Source organism: Canis aureus, chromosome 11, assembly GCF_053574225.1.
Source record: "Canis aureus isolate CA01 chromosome 11, VMU_Caureus_v.1.0, whole genome shotgun sequence".
Lineage (NCBI taxonomy): Eukaryota > Metazoa > Chordata > Mammalia > Carnivora > Canidae > Canis > Canis aureus.
The window spans coordinates 45630123-45652799 of record NC_135621.1 but is presented as its reverse complement, the minus strand read 5'-3'; the positions used below and the strand labels follow the sequence as shown (position 1 = coordinate 45652799).

The window sequence follows — 22677 nt, the reverse complement described above, 5'->3', positions numbered from 1 at the left end:
CACAGAGGGCACCAGCTAGAGATGAGGAGGAGGAAAGGACAGTCTTACAGACAGTAACAAGCAAGACAATATGGAAGTACATTTTCAGACACTGAGCATTGCCTGTTTGTCAGGGTGCTTGTGCTCCTAATTAAGTTTAGGAGAAAAATAACAAGGCAACCCTTGCCTGGCTGGAGAGGATAGACTATGAAAGGGTGCTTCTAAAGAGGAGGGTGATAAATGGAGCATTCAAATGTGAGCACAAGCATATTTTTCATCTCAACTCTGTTCTTCTGTCTCCCAGCTAATCACTTTAATATACTTCACCTCAGCCTATACAAACGCATCAGGTTGATGTGTAGCTCCTAGATTTCAAAAAGAGGTACTGTTTTTGTAAAGTGGCATGTAGGCAACTTACATGATGGCCCTCAGAAAAGGTACACGTCAAACAAGAAACAGACAAGAGGCTCCTTTGACAATGTGGCCACATGCCTTCTACTCGGCATCTACGTCCAACCAGTGGATGAGATTTGTAAAAAAAAAAAAAAAAAATCCTTACCCGAATTATTTCTTCAACACAGCTGTTTGTGTCTCCAGATCTACTCTCCTGAAAGCAAAGGGAAAAAAAAAATTAGGCCTGGTAACATAGATTTATGGTTAAAAGGAAGAGATGACACATAAGCTTCTAAACTTGAGTCTGGCCCGGGGATGCCTTCCTGAGAAGCTCCTTTCCTTAAGGGGGTAGCCTGAGTCACGGGTATGACTGTTCCCCTCCCCTCTGCAGCGTAGCAGATGGGCCACCCAGGAGCACCACACACTCCTGCGTTTCAGCTCTGGGTCCTCCAATTGCATCCACGCTAAGAAAGGGCAGGCTCCTAGGAGCACAGGAGCCAACTGGCAGGTGTGAGCTCTGTTCACCCTGGGCTCCACCAACGTGTAGAAACGTGACCTCCACCACAAAAGTGGAACCAGATCACCCACCAAACACGTGCAATGGCTTTGCGGAGCACAATGGTCACAAAGACTTAAGTAAAAGTCTGTCCCCACTTTTTAAGTAAAAGTCTGGTAGTTCCACCATCCTCAAAGCCCAGATTTACTGGTTTGATGAGCCGAAAACTGAAAGACCAAAAGGAGAAACATCCTCTCAACATTCACACAGCATGCTGGGTGTCATACTCCAGAGCCACTTGTTCTGTGACCCACACTGCCCTGTGCTGTGGAGATGTTAAGGGCTCTGAGGAATGGTGGCTTCAGGTCACAGTCGACACTGGGGAGCATTTTAAGTTCCAGAGATTCTGTGTGGTTACTGCTGGTTCCATAGCTCGGAGCGCAGGAAGTGGTATGGTGGGGACATGAAAGCAGCGTCTGCTGGTAGAAGTGCCCACTGTGGTCTCAGGGAGAAACTTCCTCTGGCCTTTATTTCAATGATGTTGGCTACCACTCAGCATGATGTTCCAGAATGAGGCTGTCTTCACAGTCTTCTCCAAGCCCTCGCTTTTATTCTCTTCACGGTTCTCTCTCCACCAGGGAAGCAAATGGGCCTATTCCAGGTTTCCTGGTTAATGCCAAGTCACCCTGCAGATCACAGGTCAGTCATGACTTTCTCAGAGCAGCTGTCCCTAAGCCTGGAGTCCTCATCCTCAGCAGCATCTACGTCTTCTTCAGAGTACTCGCCACGTTCAATAGTTAACTCTTACATGGTATCTCCTCCCTCTAGAATATACATTCCACAAATTCAGGAGCTCGGTGCTTTCAGCTGTGCCTCACACAGTCCTGAGTATGTGAGGTAGATGTTTGCTAGTGGACACGATATGAAGAAATGAGTAAACCTACTTCCTACAGTCTCAGGAATATGAGCACTGTCACAATTGGCTCCGGGACTTTGGAATATTGCCAAGGCTCTACCAAAGGGCACATCTTTGCACCCTCCCCACTCCCTTGTTCTGGTAGAAGAGTCTGTTTGAAATATCCTACCCTTCATACTGGGTAAGGGGCCAGGGTGCATAAAGGTATGCGAAGTTTCTCAATCCCACACAGATTGAGAAAATTTGTCCAAGTACCCTAACTGAGGCCCAGAAATCTTACACGACTTGTCCCCGCACCACATAACAGGAGCTCCTGGACCAAAACACAGGACTCTTGACTTTGGATCATGCACATTTCCACTTCCAGAAGCTTTCCCCAAGCCTAAAGCTATGCTTGAATTATATCTAATTCCTTAGCAGATCTGAGATCGTTTGTCAAAGGTATTTCAACACCAGGGTTTCTACAAGGTTTATATAGTTTAGGAACTTCTCATGCGTGTGGTAAAATATACATAACATGAAATTTTCCATTTTAACCATTTTAAAGTGTATAATTTACTGGCATTAAATATAGTCACAATGCCACCATAATCTAGTTCTAGAAGTTTTTCATCACCCTGAATGAAGTTTTCACGCCCCTTGAACAGGAACTTCCCATTCTCTCTCTCTCAAGCCCCTAATAACCACAAATCTACTTTCTGTCTCTCTGGATCTTTTTATTCTGGACATTTCATGTAAATGGAATCATACAAAATGTGGCCTTTTATCTCTGGTGGGCAGGTTTCACTTAGGATAATGTTTTCAAGGTTCCTCCATGTTATAGCATATATCATATTTCATTCCGTTTTTTATGGCCAAATAATATTCCATTGTGTAGATATACCACATTTTGTTTATCCATTCATTAATTGATGGACATTTTGATATTTCCACTTTGGCCTTTGTGATAGTATTTCTATAAACATTCATATACAATGAATGTATATGTTTGTTTGAACGTCTTTCAGTTCTTTTGGGTATATAATTAGGAGGTGAATTAGTGGGTCACGTGGCAATTCTATGCTTAGCTTTGTTGAGGAACTGCCAAACTGTTTTTCACACTGGCTGTACTATTTTACATTCCCATCAGCAATGTATGAAGGTTCTAATTTCTCCATATCCTCACAAGTATTGTTATTTTCGGTTTTGCATTGTTTTGTTTTTGATAGTAGCCTAGTGTAAAAATGATATCTCGTTATGGTTTTGATATTCATTTTCCTAATGACTATGGATGCTGAGCATCTTTACATGTATGTTGGTTATTCGCGTATCTTTTTTGGAAAAATGTCCTCTGCCCACTTTTTTTTCTCCCACTTTTTAATTTATCTTTTTATTGTTTGTTTTAAGAGTTCCTTATATATTCTGAATCCTAGACCCTTATCAGATAAATAATTTACACATATTTTCTTGCATTCTGTGAGCTGTATATTCACTTTCTTGGTAGTTCATGGATGAACAAAATTTTTCATTTTGATTAAGTCCATTTTATCTACTTTCTCTTTTCCTTTGCTTTTGGTGTTATATTTAAGAAACCATTGCTAAATCCAAGGTTCTGGAAGATGTGCCCACGTTCTCTTTTAAGAGCTTTATAGTTTTAGTTTTTATATTTAGGTCTTCAATCCATTAGTTTGAGAACTTTTAGGTAAAGTTTATTTCCTTATTGGTTATTTGGTAACTTTTAGTTAAAATAGAATATTATCTTTGTATAAATCACTCCATGCTGGTCTCATCACGAAAGATTAGTAACAAAATGTTTAAGGCACAGCCACTATTGCTAATGGTGCCTGAATACAACATACATGTCTATCCTTATAAATCAAGAAAAATAGTGTTAAATGGTATGACAGGATTAGGAGACACAAATGCTTTTACTAAAATCTCATTAACCTTTCTTACATCCATCCCTCCTATTTCCCCCAAAAGTTCCAGGTTGGTGACACACATCTAATAAGCCCTTCCTCCCATCCCCAATGCCTTATCCCAGGATCGCTCCAGAAACTTCACAATCCTTTTTATTTTTTTAAGAAAGTGAAAGAGGTAGGGGGAGGGACAAAGGGAAAAAGAATCTTAAGTAAGCTCCTCGCCCAGCATGATCTCACAACCCTGAGATCATGACCTGAGCTGAAATCAGGAGCCTGATGCTTAACCGACTGACCCACCCAGGCGCTCTAGGAAACTTCAGTATTCTGACACTCTAATCAAATTCTCTTTTTGGAACTTGCCCCAAACCTACTGCCTTTCCAGAGCAGCCTGAGGCAATCATCACAAAGGCTGTATGTTGAAGTCTCGGCCAGGGCACGGCTCAATGATGTTTAGAATCATCTTCTTTGGAGTTCAGTGGTGGGGATGAATAGTCTCAATCGGAAAACATGTCTTCAAACTCATAATCACTTCTCTTACCTTACTTCCAAGTCCCAATTCTTTCCTACTGTATAACATACTGGCAGAGCAAATGCTAAGTTCTCATGTACTTTCTGTTTTCCACCTTAAAACAGTCAATCAATAAAAACTTGACTTCATGTTTGTCTGGTAGTCTCACTCAAGTACACAACAAACTAAAAAGATACTTCAGATTGAACTTTGGGTTTGATTCCTTAAAACTATATTTCCCCCAAATACAATAATTTCATTTGAAGTGATTTATATAAATAACAGGTTGCTTTTATGAATATCTCTCCCTATAATCCTATACATTTCCACTATTCTACTCTGAAAAGAGAATTCAGAGAGAGGCATATGGTATAGATCCTATTAAAATACTTCCCTTTTCACTGTAGATGGAGGATGTAAGATTATTACATTGGGTCATATTGATGACTGCTCCAACTATGAGTTTTGATGGTCTGGACAGACATCAGGTCATTCCCTACTGGGAGAGACCCTTATAAAGGTGAGAAAGTGTCAGAAGTGAGGCCAAGGACAAAGATTTTCAATAATAGTCTCAGGAAGCCCTGGCCTTACATTATAGTATGGAGAGTACTTGACAACGGAAAATCTTGGGCCTTCTCTGGAACATTTCTTACTCCCGGGGACACCTAAGAACCTAAGAAGGGTACCATGTTGAATCAGAATCCCCAGGACCCCATTTGGATTGAAGTCAGTCCATGAAGCACAGTATTGTAGAAAATTTGAATTGGAAGAAACCGTAGAGCTCATTTTAGGCCAATTCAATGACTTTAACAGATGGAGAAACTGTGGCCTAGAGAAGTGAGACTTTTCCAAAATCATTCTGGCAGTGAATCAAGACAGAACCCATACTCATTTATTCAATACCAGTTCAGTGAATTTTCTGCTATATCATGCTGTCTCTCTAAGATCAACCCTTAGAACTGGCTCAATTTAAAGTCACTGTCATGCCTGAAGTACAGAAATAAAAGAATCCAGAGGGTATTTAGGTAAATTTCCATGCTACAGATCATCCAACACTTAGTCACCCCGTGTCTTACTAACCATTAACATCACATGCATAGACTAAAGGGGGAAGAGATAGGAGAGGAAGTGGAAAGGGTTAAACCCACCTTCCCTCCTTGTGACATTTACAGATTAGAGACAAACATCTGTGCCCCCTGAAGTTGGAAGACAGAATCCCACTTCTTCTTTTCCAAATATGCAAAAGAGGGTAGGCAAGTAGGACTGGAGTGGGCAGGGGATGAGGGTTGGGGGAGACTGAGGGGCATTCCACCTTGTTGAGGTCTTTCTCAAATCTGGTTTTAGCTACACTTGTGTGCTTTGATTTTATTTCGATTTTTAAAACTTTTAGTGTTTACGAACAAGATTAAAACATGCATGTAATTTACATCTCTAAATTTGTGTTTATATTTTTCACAATAAAGTTATTGCTTTCCCTGGAAAGGTACCCACTGAGAAGGAGGACTGCACAATGCAAATTTTAATTACTCTATTTTTTTTGAGGGTTTGTAGCTGTTGTTTCATGCTGAGTTACTGAGTCGTTGCTCCGTATTTACTCTGACTTTGATGAACCCACCCCATTTCCTATCATTACATTTTGAAATCTGTCATAACAGTCTCACCTCATTGAACCTCCAACTAAACTTCAATTAAAAGCTAGCAACCCCAGCTGATTCTCCTGCTCTACAGCCTTGTCTATCACGTTCCCTTTTTCACAGAACTGCTTTCCTCAAATCCTACCACTTAAAAATACACACCACACATTCTGCCAGGGAAATGTGAGGAGCTAAGCTGTGGGAAAGTAGAACTGGAGAAATAGCCAGGAGCATCCTATCACTGAGAGCAGAAGTCCTTAATTACCATGCCAAGCACAGAGCCCTGGAAGAAGCAAGCAAGGCTTAAGGAGAAAAGGCTCGATCAAATCAGTGGGAAATGGCATTTCACTGCATAGATGAAGCTATACACATCCTATTTTCAAAAATAGTTTAACTCTTCATCAGACACATTTAAGGCAGAACTTTCATTCTAAAATAATGGTACTCAGGCACTTGGGTGGCTCAGTCAGTTAAGCATCTGCCTTTGGCTCAGGTCATGATCCCAGGGTCCTGGAATCGAGCCCCGCATGAGGCTCCCTGCTCCATGAGGAGCCTGTTTCTCCACTCCCTCTGCCTGCTTGCTCCCCCTGCTTGTGTGTGCGTGTGCAGTCTCTCTTCTGCTCTGTCAAATAAAATAAAATCTTTAAAAAAATAAAATAATGCTACTTTAAAGTCAGAATACCTTTGTTTGTCTGCAAGCACTCAAAAGGCCCTCAAGCATTTAGCAATTGTTTATCACATGAACACTCTTCAATACTTCTACAGGAGTATTTTTAAATAAGTCTTACTATTCTTGATTCACAGAAAAACTGAGTTTCAAAGAAATCAGGTGTGCCATCAATGCCAGCAAAGCAGTGGGTGAGGACTTAAGCTTGAATTCAGGGATAACTGAATTCTATGTTCAACCCATCCACTGGCTGTATCCCCAGTCTCATCTGAGACCAGAGTCACCTATGGACAGGGAGGTAGCCAGCCAGCCAGTTCTCCCTCAAATTCAGCCTGTCTTACACCCAACCTAACACCTCCCCTTTTGAAGGCTACACTCTGCTCTCAGTCACCCAAGCTGAAAACCTGCTTCATCCCTCATTAGTCCCCTCTTATCTCTGAATCCCTGATGGAGCTCAGCAAATCAGTGCTCTTTTCCTCTGCTACTCACACCCGCGCCTTCCTCTCTGGTTCCACTGTTACACTATCATCGATAGATTTACACACCGAGAGGAAAAATAAGCAAAAAGAGTAGTAAGAAAAGAAAGATGTTCAAAGATAATATAAAAATGCAAACAGAATTATGACAGGTAGTAGCAATATTAATATCAACTAAAGGATAGTTCATAGCAAAAAAAAAAGAACTGGAGAGCAAAAATGAGGAAAAAATAGTTCAGGCATTAATAGAGCATCAAAATAAGTAGGCTAGGAGAAAAGCAGAGACATAGAATTATTATGGTTGGAAACAATTAATTCACCCATATTGTTCCTAAGAAAAGAATGATGCTGCACCCTCCCCCATATAAGGGGTTAGAAAATTTGAAAAATTATGAGATGCCTGGGTGGCTCAGTGTTTAAGCATCTGCCTTCAGCTCAGGGCACGATCCTGGGGTCCCAAGATCAAGTCCGGCATCAGGCTCCCTGCATGGAGCCTGCTTCTCCCTCTGACTATGTCTTTGCCTCTCTCTGTGTGTCTCTCATGAATAAATAAAAACTTAAAAAAAAAAGAAAATTTGAAAAATTAAATAAAATGAAGAAGGCTAACTTGTTAGCTATTATGAACTTAGGGAGGAACCCCAGCTTTTCAAGCATACAAGAGACAGTTACCATAGTGGCAGTCACTGTAGTAGTCATATACTGAGGTATAAGAGGGCTCAAAAAAAAATCCAAAAAAGTAGTTGTTTTATAGCCTAGACTCTTTAACCACAAGTTATCAAAACGATGGAGCTATAAATTAAACACTGTACAGACATAAAAATCTCCTAGAATTCTTGGAATAAAACAAATATCACACACTTATAAATAACTCTTTATAGACACAGAAAAGTAAAATTAAAATACTGCAAAAGAAAACTATGGGATACCCCAAAATATTCTTAGAGAAAAATTCACACACTAAAAAATTTCACTATGCTTTAAAAGAAAGTTTAGGTGCTAGGCAATCAATTAAAAATTTAAAATCAAAGGAGATACAAAAGGGAGGAAATAAGACATAGGGAAAAGCCAATGAAATATAAACTTATAACATGAAAAATCAGTAGAGTTTAGAAAGTCAAAATGTAATTTCTTAAAAACAAAACCCACCACCCAAAACAACAATAGAAAGTCACTTAAAAATCTGTTCAAATAAAAAGAAAGCCCAAATAAACATACTTCAACATAATAAGGAGATAAAATATATGGAAGGAATTATAAGAGGTTATTGATATTAATATTTAAAAAAGAATATAATACTAAGAAATGAAAAACTGTGATGAAATTGGCAACTTTCTGTAAAACAAAACAATGGACTTAAATAAAGGAAAGACTGTATCCATCATCCTGAGAGAGCAGATTACATTAAATTTGAGTGAAGCATTTCAAACTTTCAAAGTAAACTAATTCCATATATTTTTTTCTTCCAGAGTAGACAGTAATGGAAAGCTATGAGTGATTTTATTAAATTAGTATAAAAATCTAACATAAGAGAATAATCAATATCCCTTATGAAGATAAATGGAAAATCCCCAGCATATTATTAGTAAATATAATTCAATAAAATATCACAATAATTAGTGGGGTGCATCCTAGGGACTACAAAATGGTTTAAATATTTAATATTAGGGCACTTCAGATGTACTATATCACTAAGGAAAATATGTAAAGCTGGGATCATCTCAGCTAATAGATGTCTGATCACATACCCAGAAAAATCCAAAAGACTCTACTGTGAGTCTTATTAAAAAGGAAGATTAAAAGGTGCTAGATATAAACCAAAGAGTCAAAGCTCCATTGCTCTTCTGTGTGGCAGCACTAAAGAATTTTAAAATATAAAAAAAAAATCCCACCCACAATATCAAGAAAAATAAATGAGGAAGAATCTTCAGAAGAAATGCTTAAGACCTGTAAGAAATATTTTCAGAATTCTATTGAAAACCAAAGGGGGAAAAAAAAAAAAGCCTTAAAGGGACCAAGCTAGACTTCTCAACTCTAATGTATAATAAAAGCCAAATAAATATATTAAGAGAAACAAACCACAGACTGCATTAACTTAAAAAAGAAAAACTGAGATGAAAGTCACATAACAGAAAATCAATTACATTAAATAAGTGAACAATTTAGTGGCATTTATTACATACATTTAGTGCACAATGTTGTAAATCACAATCACCTCTAATTCCAAAACATCTCTACCAATTCAAAGTAAAATGCAGTACCTACTAAGCAGTTTCATTCCCATTCACATTAGCTTTTTAAATATGATTTTATTGAATTAATACTTTACTGAACTGAAAAGAACAGAATGAGAAAACCATTGATAAGTATCATTTACTTATATGAATAGATTTTACAGTGGAAATGGTATCTTTCATTTATGTTTATGTCTCATTATGTTTATGACCAGTCCCTAGCAGAGTATTTGGCACAATGTCATAGGCGCCTGTTGATATTTGTTGAATGAATGAATAAATAAGAGTCTGATATTTTTAAAAAGAGACTCTTTTAAAAATTAAAAGTCTTGCACTTTATTCATAATACGGCTGGTCATCAACATGACAAAGGGATGTCTTTGCTTTGCCACTCCCATCCCTCCCAAATAAATCACCAGAGTTATCTTAAAAACAAATCCTTAGAATATCAACATGTGTTTGCTTCATTAAAATTAAGCTTATATACCTTAAGGCAAAATCCATTAGCATGTTATGTGACTTCCCTAATCTCCATATTGGCATCTATAAATCAGAGGACAAGTATTATTAGCCTGCTATCAACAGACAGTATTATTAAAGAGTTAATAATCGATTTTCTATCAAATTCTTAGTCATAGGACAAGGTCTTTCAATTATGTTATTATTTTTATAATGAAAATTAGTGACCTCAGTCAGAACGTGTAGTTAAAAGTGCATTTGGTTTTCAGAAAGTTAAGTGGTCAGTGCACTGACCTTGTCAAAAATCTATTGATGGCATAAAGAGATTAGAACCAGAGACAGTGGTTTTACATCCTGATCACTGATTGATATTGAGTGCTTTTCCACAGGGTCATGTCTCAATAAAGTGCCTGAGTAGTGCATATTGGAGCCGTCTTCCACTGTCCTGTCAAAGCTCGGTAAAGAAACCACATTAACAGTAATAGTGAACACGTGCCTTCCACCTGTAATCTGACATTGACAAGAATGCTGCAAGACCTCTATGTTCTTTCATCTAAAACTGCACAGTCATTACTTTGAGCGAGAGGAAGACCACACAGGCTCAGGCAAGTGACAATGCTGACGTTATTAACCCTCACACGACAGGCAGACTTTGGAAATGTACTACTTCCTTTTTAATGTTTTCCTGAATTTTGTCCTGCACCTCATCTACAGTAACAAATTATGTGGGTTTTTTTTTGTAGGTAGCAGAAGGTTTGCTGATAGGGCATCCCTATAATATATCATCTCTTTTTTTCTTAAATGATGGAGGGAAATGTGTAGGAAAAAACACATTTACAGTTATCATTTACAGTTATCATTTACAGTTGGGAGTATTGTTTTCTTTTCCATTCGTGAAATTCTGGACACAAAAGCCTGCAAGATGGAGAGTGTAATTTGATGTGGCTAAAGAATTTAGCCAATTAAAGATACTTAGGGCTGCTCTACCCTGTGTCCCACAGAAAGATAGATGATCAATGTTCTTTCAGCCATGAATTGAAATGACTATTGTAAATGGCAGAAGTGGCATGACGTATTTAACAATATTCTGTTTGGCACATTGTATTACTTTTACTTATGTACTTAGATAAAAGAAATAAAGGACAGATTCACAAGTAACTCTTAATATGTCATGTTTCTTCATGAATCTTTCTCCATTATCATCTCACCTTTTCACAAAGGTCTCAGGTCTGGCTGCCCCCTAGAAGAGAGTTCATTCTGTCTGTGCCTGACATCAACTGTTTCTATGTATGCTCTCTGAGGAGACAGGCTATAAATAAAAGCTGAATGAAGAAATCCAGCTGAAAATGAGGCTGACCTGAGAGGCTGGAAGCAAGCAGCACTGAAAAGCATGAGTGAGAAATTGGTACGCATTTCTATTGGCTGGTGAGGGTTTTTTAATACTCAGAGTTTTAATATATTTTTAGAAAAAAGCCACCTACAATGCCACACTTAAAGATTTTCTTCTTTTTTGAATGCACATTTACAGCATTTTCATTCTGGACTCTGTTGATGTAGCTTTCTTTAACTGTTAGTCTTGGAAAACACTTGGAGTCTATTGAGAGGGGACCTGTCATAATGGCAATGGATTTTACATTTTGCTTTCACTCCTAGAAAATACTCAGTTCCTTTCTGTATGTTTGCCACAGTGTAAGAGAGTGAGTTTGTTCACCTGTGGAACTTCGTACACCTGGAGCTGAACCTGGGACGTTAGTCCATACATCTGCCCTTTCCAGTATTAAGGCAGGGCCCAGAAGGTCCCTTGGAAGTGCCTGCTGGCATTTGGATTTCCATGTAAAACATCACCAGATTAACTATCCTCTGATGGTCCTTGCTGGGCAATTAAGGAAGAGAAGAGACATATCAGCTCCTGCGACCCTACCATAAAGATGGCAGAGCTGTTTTCTATGCCTATTCCAAAGCTTCTGTGTGAAGCCCAATGAGAAGGCAACCTCTCTGTATCTTCACATCCTCACTGGTATCACAAAACCCCTTGGAGTTGTAATCCAGAGAGAGAAAAACAAAAGATTGCCAAAACAAAAATTTCAATAAGAAATAAATACCACATTCTAAATATGCTGCGATCATGATGGCAAGATTCTGTTTGGCAGAATACAGACATTCCCTCTTCAACATAAGTTAACACCATGAGAAATCCTTTATAGCATGAGATACTGGGAAACTATGGGAAGAAGACTTCGTGCTTAGGTCACTTTTTCATTTCACAGACTTTGGCTCCTTTGGTTTTCTTAGTAGATTGTTAGAGTATGGAATTGATCCATAAGGCAAATTTCTACATCAACAATGTCTCTCGTTTCAACAGAGAAAATCTGAGCTGTCTGTGTGTGTGTATAATAAAAGGCTTGAAATCCAATTAAAACACACCCAAGATTACGTTGGAACAACTTAACCAAAAATGATCATTTTGTCACAAATACCAAAAGCAGTCAAATTAAGTCCAAGTATGAATGGAAATTAGTCACAGTTACTTTCTATTTAACACTAGGGCGTAGAGGCCTACAGAAAAAGCAAAAAGAAGAAAATCATTCAGTTAAGCCCTCCTCTCTAACATAATACCAACAAATAATGTGCCATGTTTGATTATGGACTTGATCTCTAGCACCAGAAAAGTAGATATATTTAGAAATCACTTCCTTTGGGCTACAGAAAAAGGACACCTAGAAACTTAGCAGTTGTAAAGGAATAAAAGATACAGACTGTTTAATGTAACACGCAACCAGAGAGGGACCTGAGAAACCTGTAAGGTAGTGTAAGGAGTCAGAACAGGTGGTGACAGATGGTGACTACACTTATCATGGTGAGCTCTCAGTCATGTATAGAGCTGTTGAATCAATATGTTATACTCCTGAAACTAACACCGTTCATCAATTATACCTCAATAATTTTTTTAGAAAAAGGATGGTCACCGGTTAGGTAGATGGTGTTATGTGAAATAGCACAACATCAACAGATGCCAGCAAAAACATAATTCAGCTTCTGTCTTGCTTCTGCTTTCATACCAAGAACAATCTTCAAAGTGATAAGAAGTAGAACAAAGAGGGAAATTAAGTGCTGGTGAAGAGGTAATACTAGGAGAATGTTTTTAACCACTTCATACTTGTTCCCCCAGAAGTTACCTAACTTCTCCAGACCACATTCATCTCATTTGTAAAACAGGGATAACAGGACCTCCTAAATAGGGCTAAATGAGGCAAGGACTAAATGAGCCAATACATTTGTACAGGTCACTGAGCGGGGTTCCTTCAACAGGAGAGCTGAATAGTACATATGAATAATTATTTTAGGTTATAATTACAAAGAGAGTATTTCCATACTTAGAAAAGAAAGCAATGATTACCAGGAGCCAACATGATTCACAAAGACCAGGTGATGTTATCTCTACAATTTCCCCTGGTCTTAAATATAATGTATTAGGATTTCCACAAGGCATCTGTCAAGTCTTACAAAAGCTCCCAGTGGGTAAGATGGAAACATATGAATTGGTTGTAAGTTTAGTTAGATGGACTGGTAGCTAATTGAACAGCCACACCTAAGCAATAAATACTGTTCAATAAATATTTGTTGAGTGCTTGCTGTGTGTCTAGCTTGTTCTAGATGGTAGGGATTCATAACTGAATATAACAGAAAAAATTCCTACCTTCATGGAGTTTAGATTCTACCGAAAGGAGACAGTAAAATAATAAACAAATAAATTATGTAATATACTGGAAGATGCAGTGTCATGGAGGAAAACTAGAACAGGGTAAAAGGATTGGGAATGTGGGATGGGGCATTTTGTGTGTAATCTATTCATCTGGTGTGCATGTTATCTCTATTGACCCAGAGAGGTTTTGAGACTGGGCTAGAAGGTTAGTCCCTTTCCCTACCTCCTTTCCCAGCTACAAATCTGTAGTATTTTTTTCTTCCACTATGAGAATCTCATTACTCTTGGTGTTGTGGATTTAATTTTTCCTTTCATTGTTGAGTTGAAGGCTCTGTGAGTCTGGAAAAGGACAGCAATATTGATGGAGGGTCTGAGCATCTGAGGAATAGCTGAAGAAAGTAGAAATAATCTATCATGGAAAGAGAAGAGTTAAATGAAGATGTCACACTAGACATCTTACATATCTAAAGGGCATTGTTGTGGGAAAGAGTTTAAACATAATCTGGGCCATTCCCTACAGGGGAGTATGGACCAATGGGGTACAGTACAGTGGTGAGTTTAGCTCCATCAGAGTTCTTTTCACAATCAGGGCTGTCCAAAGAGAATGGGTAGGATTCCTCAACTGATTACATGTTCAACCAGAAGTTAAATGACTTTCTGAATGGAAGTTAGTTGCTACCTCACATCTCTCAATGTGAGATTCTTTCCAACTTTAAGACTATAATTACGGTCATTTCTAACCAATTTCTGGTTAATAAAATCTTGAATGGTAAATTTCTATATCTTCTGGTTTAGCATAGCACTCTAGGTCCGTATGACTTAGTGATTTATGAAGAAATCCTCTGAAGAGAATAAAAAGAATATTCTATAAGTACAATCTACAAGTACAGAATCAGAGTTACTACAGTATCTAATAAATTAAATGGATTAATTGGGTAGAGATTTGAGAAATTTTAATTAACAATTAATCAATAAAAGCATTCAACATGAAAATCTATTACAACCCTGTTTACATTATTTAACTTTAAGCACTTCAGTTCTGTGTGCTTATAATTAGCAAGCTATAAAAGATGCCATCCATTGGAACATAATGAGAAGAACTGTTTATAATGATAATTAGTATTCATTTTCACAGACGGGAAGGTCACATGGCCACAGGGCACAGCAAACAAAGAGTTAAACTCGTTATTGAGGAAAATACTACACTTAGGTAGGCAGTATCTATTATACACTTAACCCCGTAGTGCAGAGCCTTGCCTTAGGAAATACACCATAAATAAAGCTTCATGTTAAGACAGGTAAGATCTTCCAAGGTGAGGTGGTGAGTACAGGGAGTCCAGGAAATACTACACCTCCACTGGACTTCACTAATCCTACCGTATGGGGAAAGGCTAAACTGCAGCTGCTTTTATGTTCTCTCTTTGCTTCCTCAAATCTTACCTGTATATATGTTTTATATATATGCCAAACCATTTGGTGTATTGTGAAGGCCAGAAAAAAATATTAAAAAAAATTTTTTTTCATTCCTGCATTGGGGCTGGAGTTTGTTCTCTATGGCACTTTATCTCCTACTCTGAGCACAGTTGGAGGCTTCTCATGGGCTTGCCTGCGGCAAAAATCTAGGTTCAGAAGTGGGAAATATAAACCCACAGTACAAATACCCTCACTTTTAAAATCCTTTTGTAATTCTGGCTTTAGAAAAATCAAAGTTTTCATTCAGCAGAGATGAAGCTCCTGTCCCTTTTCACAGAATCTCTAATATCTATAAAGACCTACTTGATGAAGCCTAAAATGCTTTCTAGACACATGGTTGTACCAATAAAAGTGGTTCTTCACCTCCCACTGTACCTCTGAGCTGATAGACAGAATTTGTTACTCTACTGACAAATAACATGCCAACACTTCGCAATAATCAGAGCAAATGATTCTCTTCTAGATACAGTGTAGTGCAACATTTCATATTAAAATTTTCTCTATTTGTTCTATGTGCAAGGCTAAGACTGAACAAATCTTAGACTAGTTCCTAGCCTGAAGCCACGGAGATATTAAATGCAGGTCTCGGGCTGAGAACAACAATAGCCAAGGGCAAAACCAGAAAAATATGAACCATGAAGCCAACAGTCAGACACAGTATGGCCTGTTGCATTAATCACCCTCTGAGCCAAAGAGGCACCCTCACAGTCCTCATTTAAAAAAAGAAAAATCAAAGAGCCTTAACAGAGATATTAGTGGGCTTATTTTTTATCATCACATGCCTTTAAAAGGAAAGGTGTATAGTCAGCTCTGATCAATACAGCTCCTCCTGCTTCCTGTGTCTTTTCAATCTGTTAAGCAAGAAAATGCCTTTATGCCAGCACTAATCCTGCTGTGCCCCCAAAGTAAAAAAAAAACAAAAAAAAACAAACAAACAAACAAAAAAAATCCCCCACAAACCTCCTATGGGACTACCTGTTTATATGCTCATAATCATTAAAAAAAAAAAAAAGTAGCAACCATAAAAAACAAGGAAATAAAGACTATCAAGAGAACACTCCTGGAAAAGCCTTCTTAAAAATATAGCTAAATAACATAAAAGTAAACAGATTAGAGAAAGCAATTATGTTCATGGAACTCATATTCTGCTTGTGAAAGAATTTCAGCATCTAGAAAATTACTTATTAATGACTTCATTAACTCATTCATTCATTCACAGATGATTACTGGGCACCAGCGCTGTGCCAATACTAGGGATGAGGTAGTAAACAAAACAGACAGGGACCTAGCTCTCATGGAGCTTACATTCTATAGGTGAGGTGGACAACAAATAAACAGAATAAACAGGACACTTCACATAGTGACAAGCAATTGCTAGAATAGTAAACAGGGTGGCGTGAAAGGGCTGGTATATAATCTTCAAGATTCCTTTTAGTTCTAACATCACCTCACTTTTACTCCTATCACAAAGGTATGATGAGGATGTTCAGTCATTTGGAAGAAAGGGGCTGTTTAGGACGAAAGAGTATACTAATAACGGTAGGTATAAAACCCAAAAATACAACAACGTAAAATTGAAAAGAAGAAGCAATATGCGATCCCAATTTCTACTACATCCTCAAGACTCTGGGAAGAACCTATTTACAGTTTCATTGCAGCCATTCTGAAAAGGTAGAGAAAGAATAACAGGTTTTTGATAAGAAATTTTGCAAATAACATGGCAGTATTGCAAAATGCAAATGTAAATGCTGCTGAGCCATCTGTTCAATATTACGGCAACATTGGGAAAAGGCTCTGAAAGAAATGATGTTTGAAATCATTAAAAAAATAACATGTCAAGTTTAAAATACTCAAGAATCTTAAAACCAGCATCAACACATTCAGCAACCATATGGCCCTACAGCAGGTTAAAAAAAAAATCACCCTGCTTGCATTTTCTACTTCAACCCAATGATTTCCAAAACATGTTTCTTTTTCCTATTTGAATACTTTTTTTTCCTGTTAAATTCCTCGGTGTTTACAGCTTCTTGAATTATGTCTAAAACCATAATATTCATTTCACCCTTCCTGAAGCTGGAGATAATGTAGGGAGGAAGACTGAGTCATCTGTTCCAGGAAAGGACATGTAGGTGACTATATATAACTTGTTGAACACATCTCGTTTTAGGTTTATTGATTTATCCCTACTGATCTCACAGTCTCAGTACTGATAAGCTAACTTCATTGAGTATCGCAGTTTTCCAGGCACGGTGCTAAGTGCTTTACATTCATCGTATCATTCAATTATCACAATTTTACAAAACAGATACTGTTATTATCCACATTTTGTAGAAGAGGAACTTCTTCCAGGTCATACTACGAGCCTGTGGTAGGGCCATAGCCCTAACCCAATTTTGTGGGCCAAGCCCGTATTCTCAACTGCTCTTACATGCAATATTTTATTGTTCAGATGTCTGTATGGGAACAACAGTGTCAACTTTTCAAGGTTCAGGGTAGAAGCAGCTCCCTTGTCTCATTAAGAAGAGACTCTTGGAGAAGTGCCTTAAACTGTAAAGAATAGAGGAAGGGGTCTAAACACAAACTCTTCCAGAAGCACAAGACATAATGACAGTCATAGAGTTGGGAAAATCATGAACAAATGGAGGACAGTGAGTGAGTTAATACTTCAAGTGTGGTTTTTGAGAAGGCAGTTAAAAACAGATTAAGATCAACAAAACTTAGCCTGCCCCACAATAAGTCAGAGATCTAAAATTTCAGGCTAACTTTTAAAATGATATTTACAAAGCCATCGCTTACACTGTTAGCAACAGATGATATGCCCCACTGTATAACCCAAAGCACCCACCACCAGAGGAATTCGGTTATTCAATCACAAAAGCAGAGTTTACGTTAGAGTACATTTTCTAGCATTTGTCCAAGGACAGGTCAATTGCACCTAATACAGTGGCTGACTAGCACTGCAGATCTGTGTCTGGCAAGTCAAGAGCTTGTGATTATTATTTCAATCTGTGAGATGGAAAAGCAACCTGAAGCCCATTGGTTGTATTATAGTTCATAATTCATCTCATAAACCAATTCCAATGTTTGGTCAAATTTACATAATGTACCAAGACTTAGAAAATTACATATTTATGATGGAAATCCCTGGGGCTTCAAATGAATTAAAAACTAACTCCATTCAACTTAACAGCTTCATATAGTGTCTCATGGATACAGTAAGACTCTAAATACAAGATTATTGGATTAGCAGTATTAACTCAGACGTAAAAATCAGTATTACCTCAAATGATCAGTATCTGGCAGATAAATTTTAAAGGCTCAAGTTGTTTTTGTATCTGAAACAGAAGACTTTTTAAAGTAACAAGGCATATTTAAACAACTTGACGAATAGTTCAGGAAGAACCCAAAGGAAGTCAAGCAGTAGGAACATTTGCCAAACACTTAAGCTCTCTAAATGCAGTGATATAAATTATAAATATAACCCTAACAAATGCAAAAACCATAGTAGGAATAGATTTGCCTGTATTCAGTGATTTCCAATTATCCACAGACCTACATTGCTCTTTAGTTGTGTCTACCAATTGGCCAACAAATGAGTTGCTGATGCATGTGGCCATGGGCATTAGTGTCAGTGGAGAAAAGTATGTGATTTTATAAAATTCTTTCATATCATCTATTGCTTTCAATTTTTTTATTGCTTTCAATTAATGATTTTATCTCTTGACTGATTAGCAATCTTGACTGTCTTTAGTAACCCTTTAAATCCCACTTAGCCAGAATAATAAACAGAATAAAAAGAATAAAATACAAAAACAACAAGTCAGCATGATAAACAGTTGTAGAGTTACAAACTTATTACAGAAAAATCCACACAACCAAATCCACATAAATACATAAACACTAGGTACAGCTCAAAACCTCCCATCACTTCTGCCTTTTGTGCCCTAAATTCAGGACACCTGGTAAATCTCTGGCCTGGAGTGGCATTTTAGTTTTGCAAAGTAGAATATATATAACCAGAATATAGTTGCCTGGAGATAGAACTTGTCCCCTTTCTTCTCCACTAACTAGGGAGTCCCTACAATAAAAATGGTGAGTTTTGGGGTGCCAGAATTGGAAATATAATTATTTTTCTTTCCTAATTGCTCTGGCTAGCACTTCCAATACCATGTTGAATAGAATGGCAAGGGTAGACAACCTTGTCCTATTGTTAATCTTAGAGGAAAAGCTTTCAGCTTTTTTTCACCATTGAGTATACTGTCAGCTGTGGGGCTGTCATATATGGCCTTCATTATGTCAAGATACGTTTTGTCTATACTTAATTCGTTGAGAGTTTTTATCCTAAAAGATGTTGAATTTTGTCAAATGCTTTTTCTGCATCTACTGGGATTACTGTATGATCTTTATTCTTCATTGTACTCACGATGTGTGTATGTTGAACTATCCTTGTATTCCAGGGATAAAATCCTACTTGATCATGGTGAATGATCATGGTGAATGAATCGTACTTGATTTAGGTTTGCTAATACTTTGTTGAGGATTTTTGCACTATACTCATCAGAGATAATGACTTGTAATTTTCTTTTCTTATAGTGTCCTTGTAATCTGGCTTTGGTATCAGGGCAATGTCGGCTTTTTAAAATGAGTTTGGAACTGTACCTTCCTTTTCTTTCTTTTTTTGGGGGCAGGGGGAGAGTCTGAGAATGACTGGTATTAATTCTTATTTAAATGCTTGGTAAAATCTACCAATGATGCCATTTTTGCTTAGCAAGAGGTTTTTGATTACTGATTGACTCTCCTTACTTATTGGTCTGTTCAGATTTTCTATTTCCTCACAATTCAGTCTTGGAAGGGTGTACATTTTTAGGCATTTTATAATATTAACAAAAATGTTAATGATGTTAAGGAATAGATGGCACATAAATGGTCAAGTTATGTTTTAAGAAAGTAAGGTAATTTGTTAAAAGGTAATTCAATGAGGAAAAGAATCTTTCCAAAAATGGTGCTAGGAAAATTGCATATCCATATACAAATAGATGAGCCTCAAGCCTTGCCACACACCTCACAAATTGTCTCAAAATGGATCTTAGACCTAAATATAAGTGCTAAGATACAAAATTCTAGAACATAAGTGAAAATCTAAATGACCTTGAATGAGGCAAATTATTTCTTAATTAAGACACAAAAAGAATAAACTTCAAGAAAAAAAATAGTTAAACTTTGTTAAAATTAAAAACTATCCTTCTTCAAAAGACATTGTAAAAATGAAAAGATAAAGGGTACAGGGTTTCTTTTGGGGGTGATGAAAATGTTCAAAAATTGACTGACGGTAGTTACAGAATTCTAAATATACTAAAAATTGTACATGTTTAATGAACGAATTGTATGGTATATGAGTTATAGCTCGATAAAGCTGTCACAAAATAAAAAAGAAGAGGAAAAGGAGAATCCACAGTCTGGGAGAAAATATTTGTAAAACATTTATCAAATAGAAGACTTATAAGCAAAATAAAGAACTCTTACAGTTCAATAATGAGAAAACAATTCAATAAAACATGGGTAAAATCACAATGATGGAGCTATGTCAAAAGGACAAAGGAGTCAACTGGAAGAGTTCCTAATGGTCAGAGCTGAAACTGGATTGCTGGATTATAACTCAAAGTATGACATAAATACCCATGGTTCCATACTGATTATAAAAAAAGACTGAAAAAATAAATTCATAGGGAAGAACAAGTAAGTCTCCTGTGCACCAGAATTAAAATAAGTTATGTAGCTAATATGCACCCACGGAGATAGAGCATAACCTAGCACTTCTTTAAGTGTGGGCTGTACACAGGGACTTCTCTCCCAAAGGCTGGGATGGAAGAGGGAGAGGAGAGGTAACTTTACAGGGGGGAAATCTGGCAAACACCACTCCAGCAAAATGATCAAGGTCAACATCAACACTGTTAAGTCATGTTGACAGTATGTATCCTATATATCACGTGATGAAACTGGCACTTTACCTCTGGGGTCTTCCTCCCCTAAATCATAACCTCAGTTTAATCATGAGAAAAAGATCAGACAAACCGAAACTGAAGGTTTCCTACAAATGCTGGACTAGTATTTTTCAGTACTGTCGAGGTTATAAAAAACAAGGGAAGTCTAGAAACTCACAGTTTAGAGAAGCCTAAGAAAATATGACAACTAAATATGTGGTATCCTATATGAGATTCTAGAATAGAAAGGGGATATTAGGTAAAAACTAAGTAAATGTGAATAAAGTATTATTTAGTTAATAATAATGGGTCAATATTGGCTCATAAGTTGTGATGAATGTTCTATACTAATGTAAGATATTAATAATAGTTGAAACTGGATGTCAGGTATAGGGAATGTCAGTACTATCTGCAACATTTTGTAAATATTAACTATACTGAAAGAAAAAGTTAATTTTCTCAAAAAAAAAAATGGGCAAAGATTTGGAAAAACAGTTTGCCAAAGAAGATAACTGTATCTTCTTGCTAATAAGCACATGAAAAGATGCTCAATATCATTGGCTAAAAAGGGAATGCCACAATGAGCTAACATTATACATCCACTAGAAATTCTAGACTGAAGTTAGATAGCCTGACATGTTCACTTCTAGTTCCGGGTGAGATGGAATACGCCGACTTTTATCCTCTCTCTCACACTGAATACAGCTAAAGAACCTGGACAAATGTATGGAGTAAAAATTAAACAGCAGCAGCTGGCTAGCAAAGAAGACCAGAATCTGAAGTACCAGTGAACCATTTCCTTTTCTCTCTGGTATCTCCCAGTCTGTACTCCAGAAAGCGTGAAACCCACAAGTGAGCATTATTGTGGAGAGAGGAAGACAGGGAGAAAGTACTAGGAGAAGCCTGCTGATATGGCCCAAAGGGGAGTACAAGATGCTACCAATATTCAGAGAATGTGCAGAGAATCCTCCATTTCTCTACTTTTTCACACCCTGGGCTCCAAAAATATCCCTTGGTGATGATGGCTTTTACAGTGGCAGCAAATAGGTGCCAGCAAGAGCCTAGGAATGCCATGGACAAGAACCTTCTTCTCGGGTTAGAAGAACGCCCAGTCAATCTGAGCTAGGTCAACATATAACAATGGAGCACATACAAACACAAATCATAGCTCATATCAGACAGACCTTCCTATGAAGGCGGGGCAAACCCCTGGGCAAGGTTGCAGGAAGCGTGTAGAGAGTGCTATAAAGTCCCAGACTCCTGGTGGAATGTCTAAAAAGACAGTCCCAGTGAACCAGAAAGTTCCAGAGAGATTACCAAGAGAAAAAAGACTAGAAAATGAATCCCATAAGGTTTTTAATGATCTCCTGGGCTCACCTCTGAACAGAACATGTTTGGATCTAATTCTAAACAGCAAACCACTGACTTTCAGATCCGAACTCTTGGATTGGCTGGCACATGCGCAGAAATGGCCCAAACAGCAAGTCAATGATTTGAAAACAGAACTGGCACTGAAACTAAAACTCACAGAAGGATTCAACATAAAGCCTGAATCCAACCAGGCTGGCTGATTGCCTGCTATAAAACAAAAATACCAACCTTCTCCATATGATTTAAACAAGAACCAGTCTTAACTGGATCATATTCAAAATGTCCAAGATACAATCCAAAGTTGCTGAGCATATGAAGAACCAAGAAAATCTCAGTTCACACAGGAAAAGACAATAGATGCCAATGGTGAGATGACACAGATGTTGAAATTATCAAAGTTCATTGAATTGTTAATCTTTCATAATTGGTAGATTATATGTAAATTATACCTCGAAAAATGAACAAAACCAGAGTACATTTTATTTATTT

General features: G+C 37.5%; 1 protein-coding gene across 4 annotated transcripts in view; it reads right to left on the bottom strand.

Moving 5' to 3' along the window:
• The window catches only part of AFF3 (ALF transcription elongation factor 3), a 532210-nt gene that overhangs the window by 283291 nt on the left and 226242 nt on the right, over nucleotides 1–22677 (bottom strand). For all 4 annotated transcript variants that reach the window (XM_077915033.1, XM_077915032.1, XM_077915034.1 and 1 more), the window contains one exon: nucleotides 539–586. In XM_077915033.1, the coding sequence (XP_077771159.1) occupies nucleotides 539–586 (48 nt within the window). The remainder of the gene's footprint in view (nucleotides 1–538; nucleotides 587–22677) is intronic.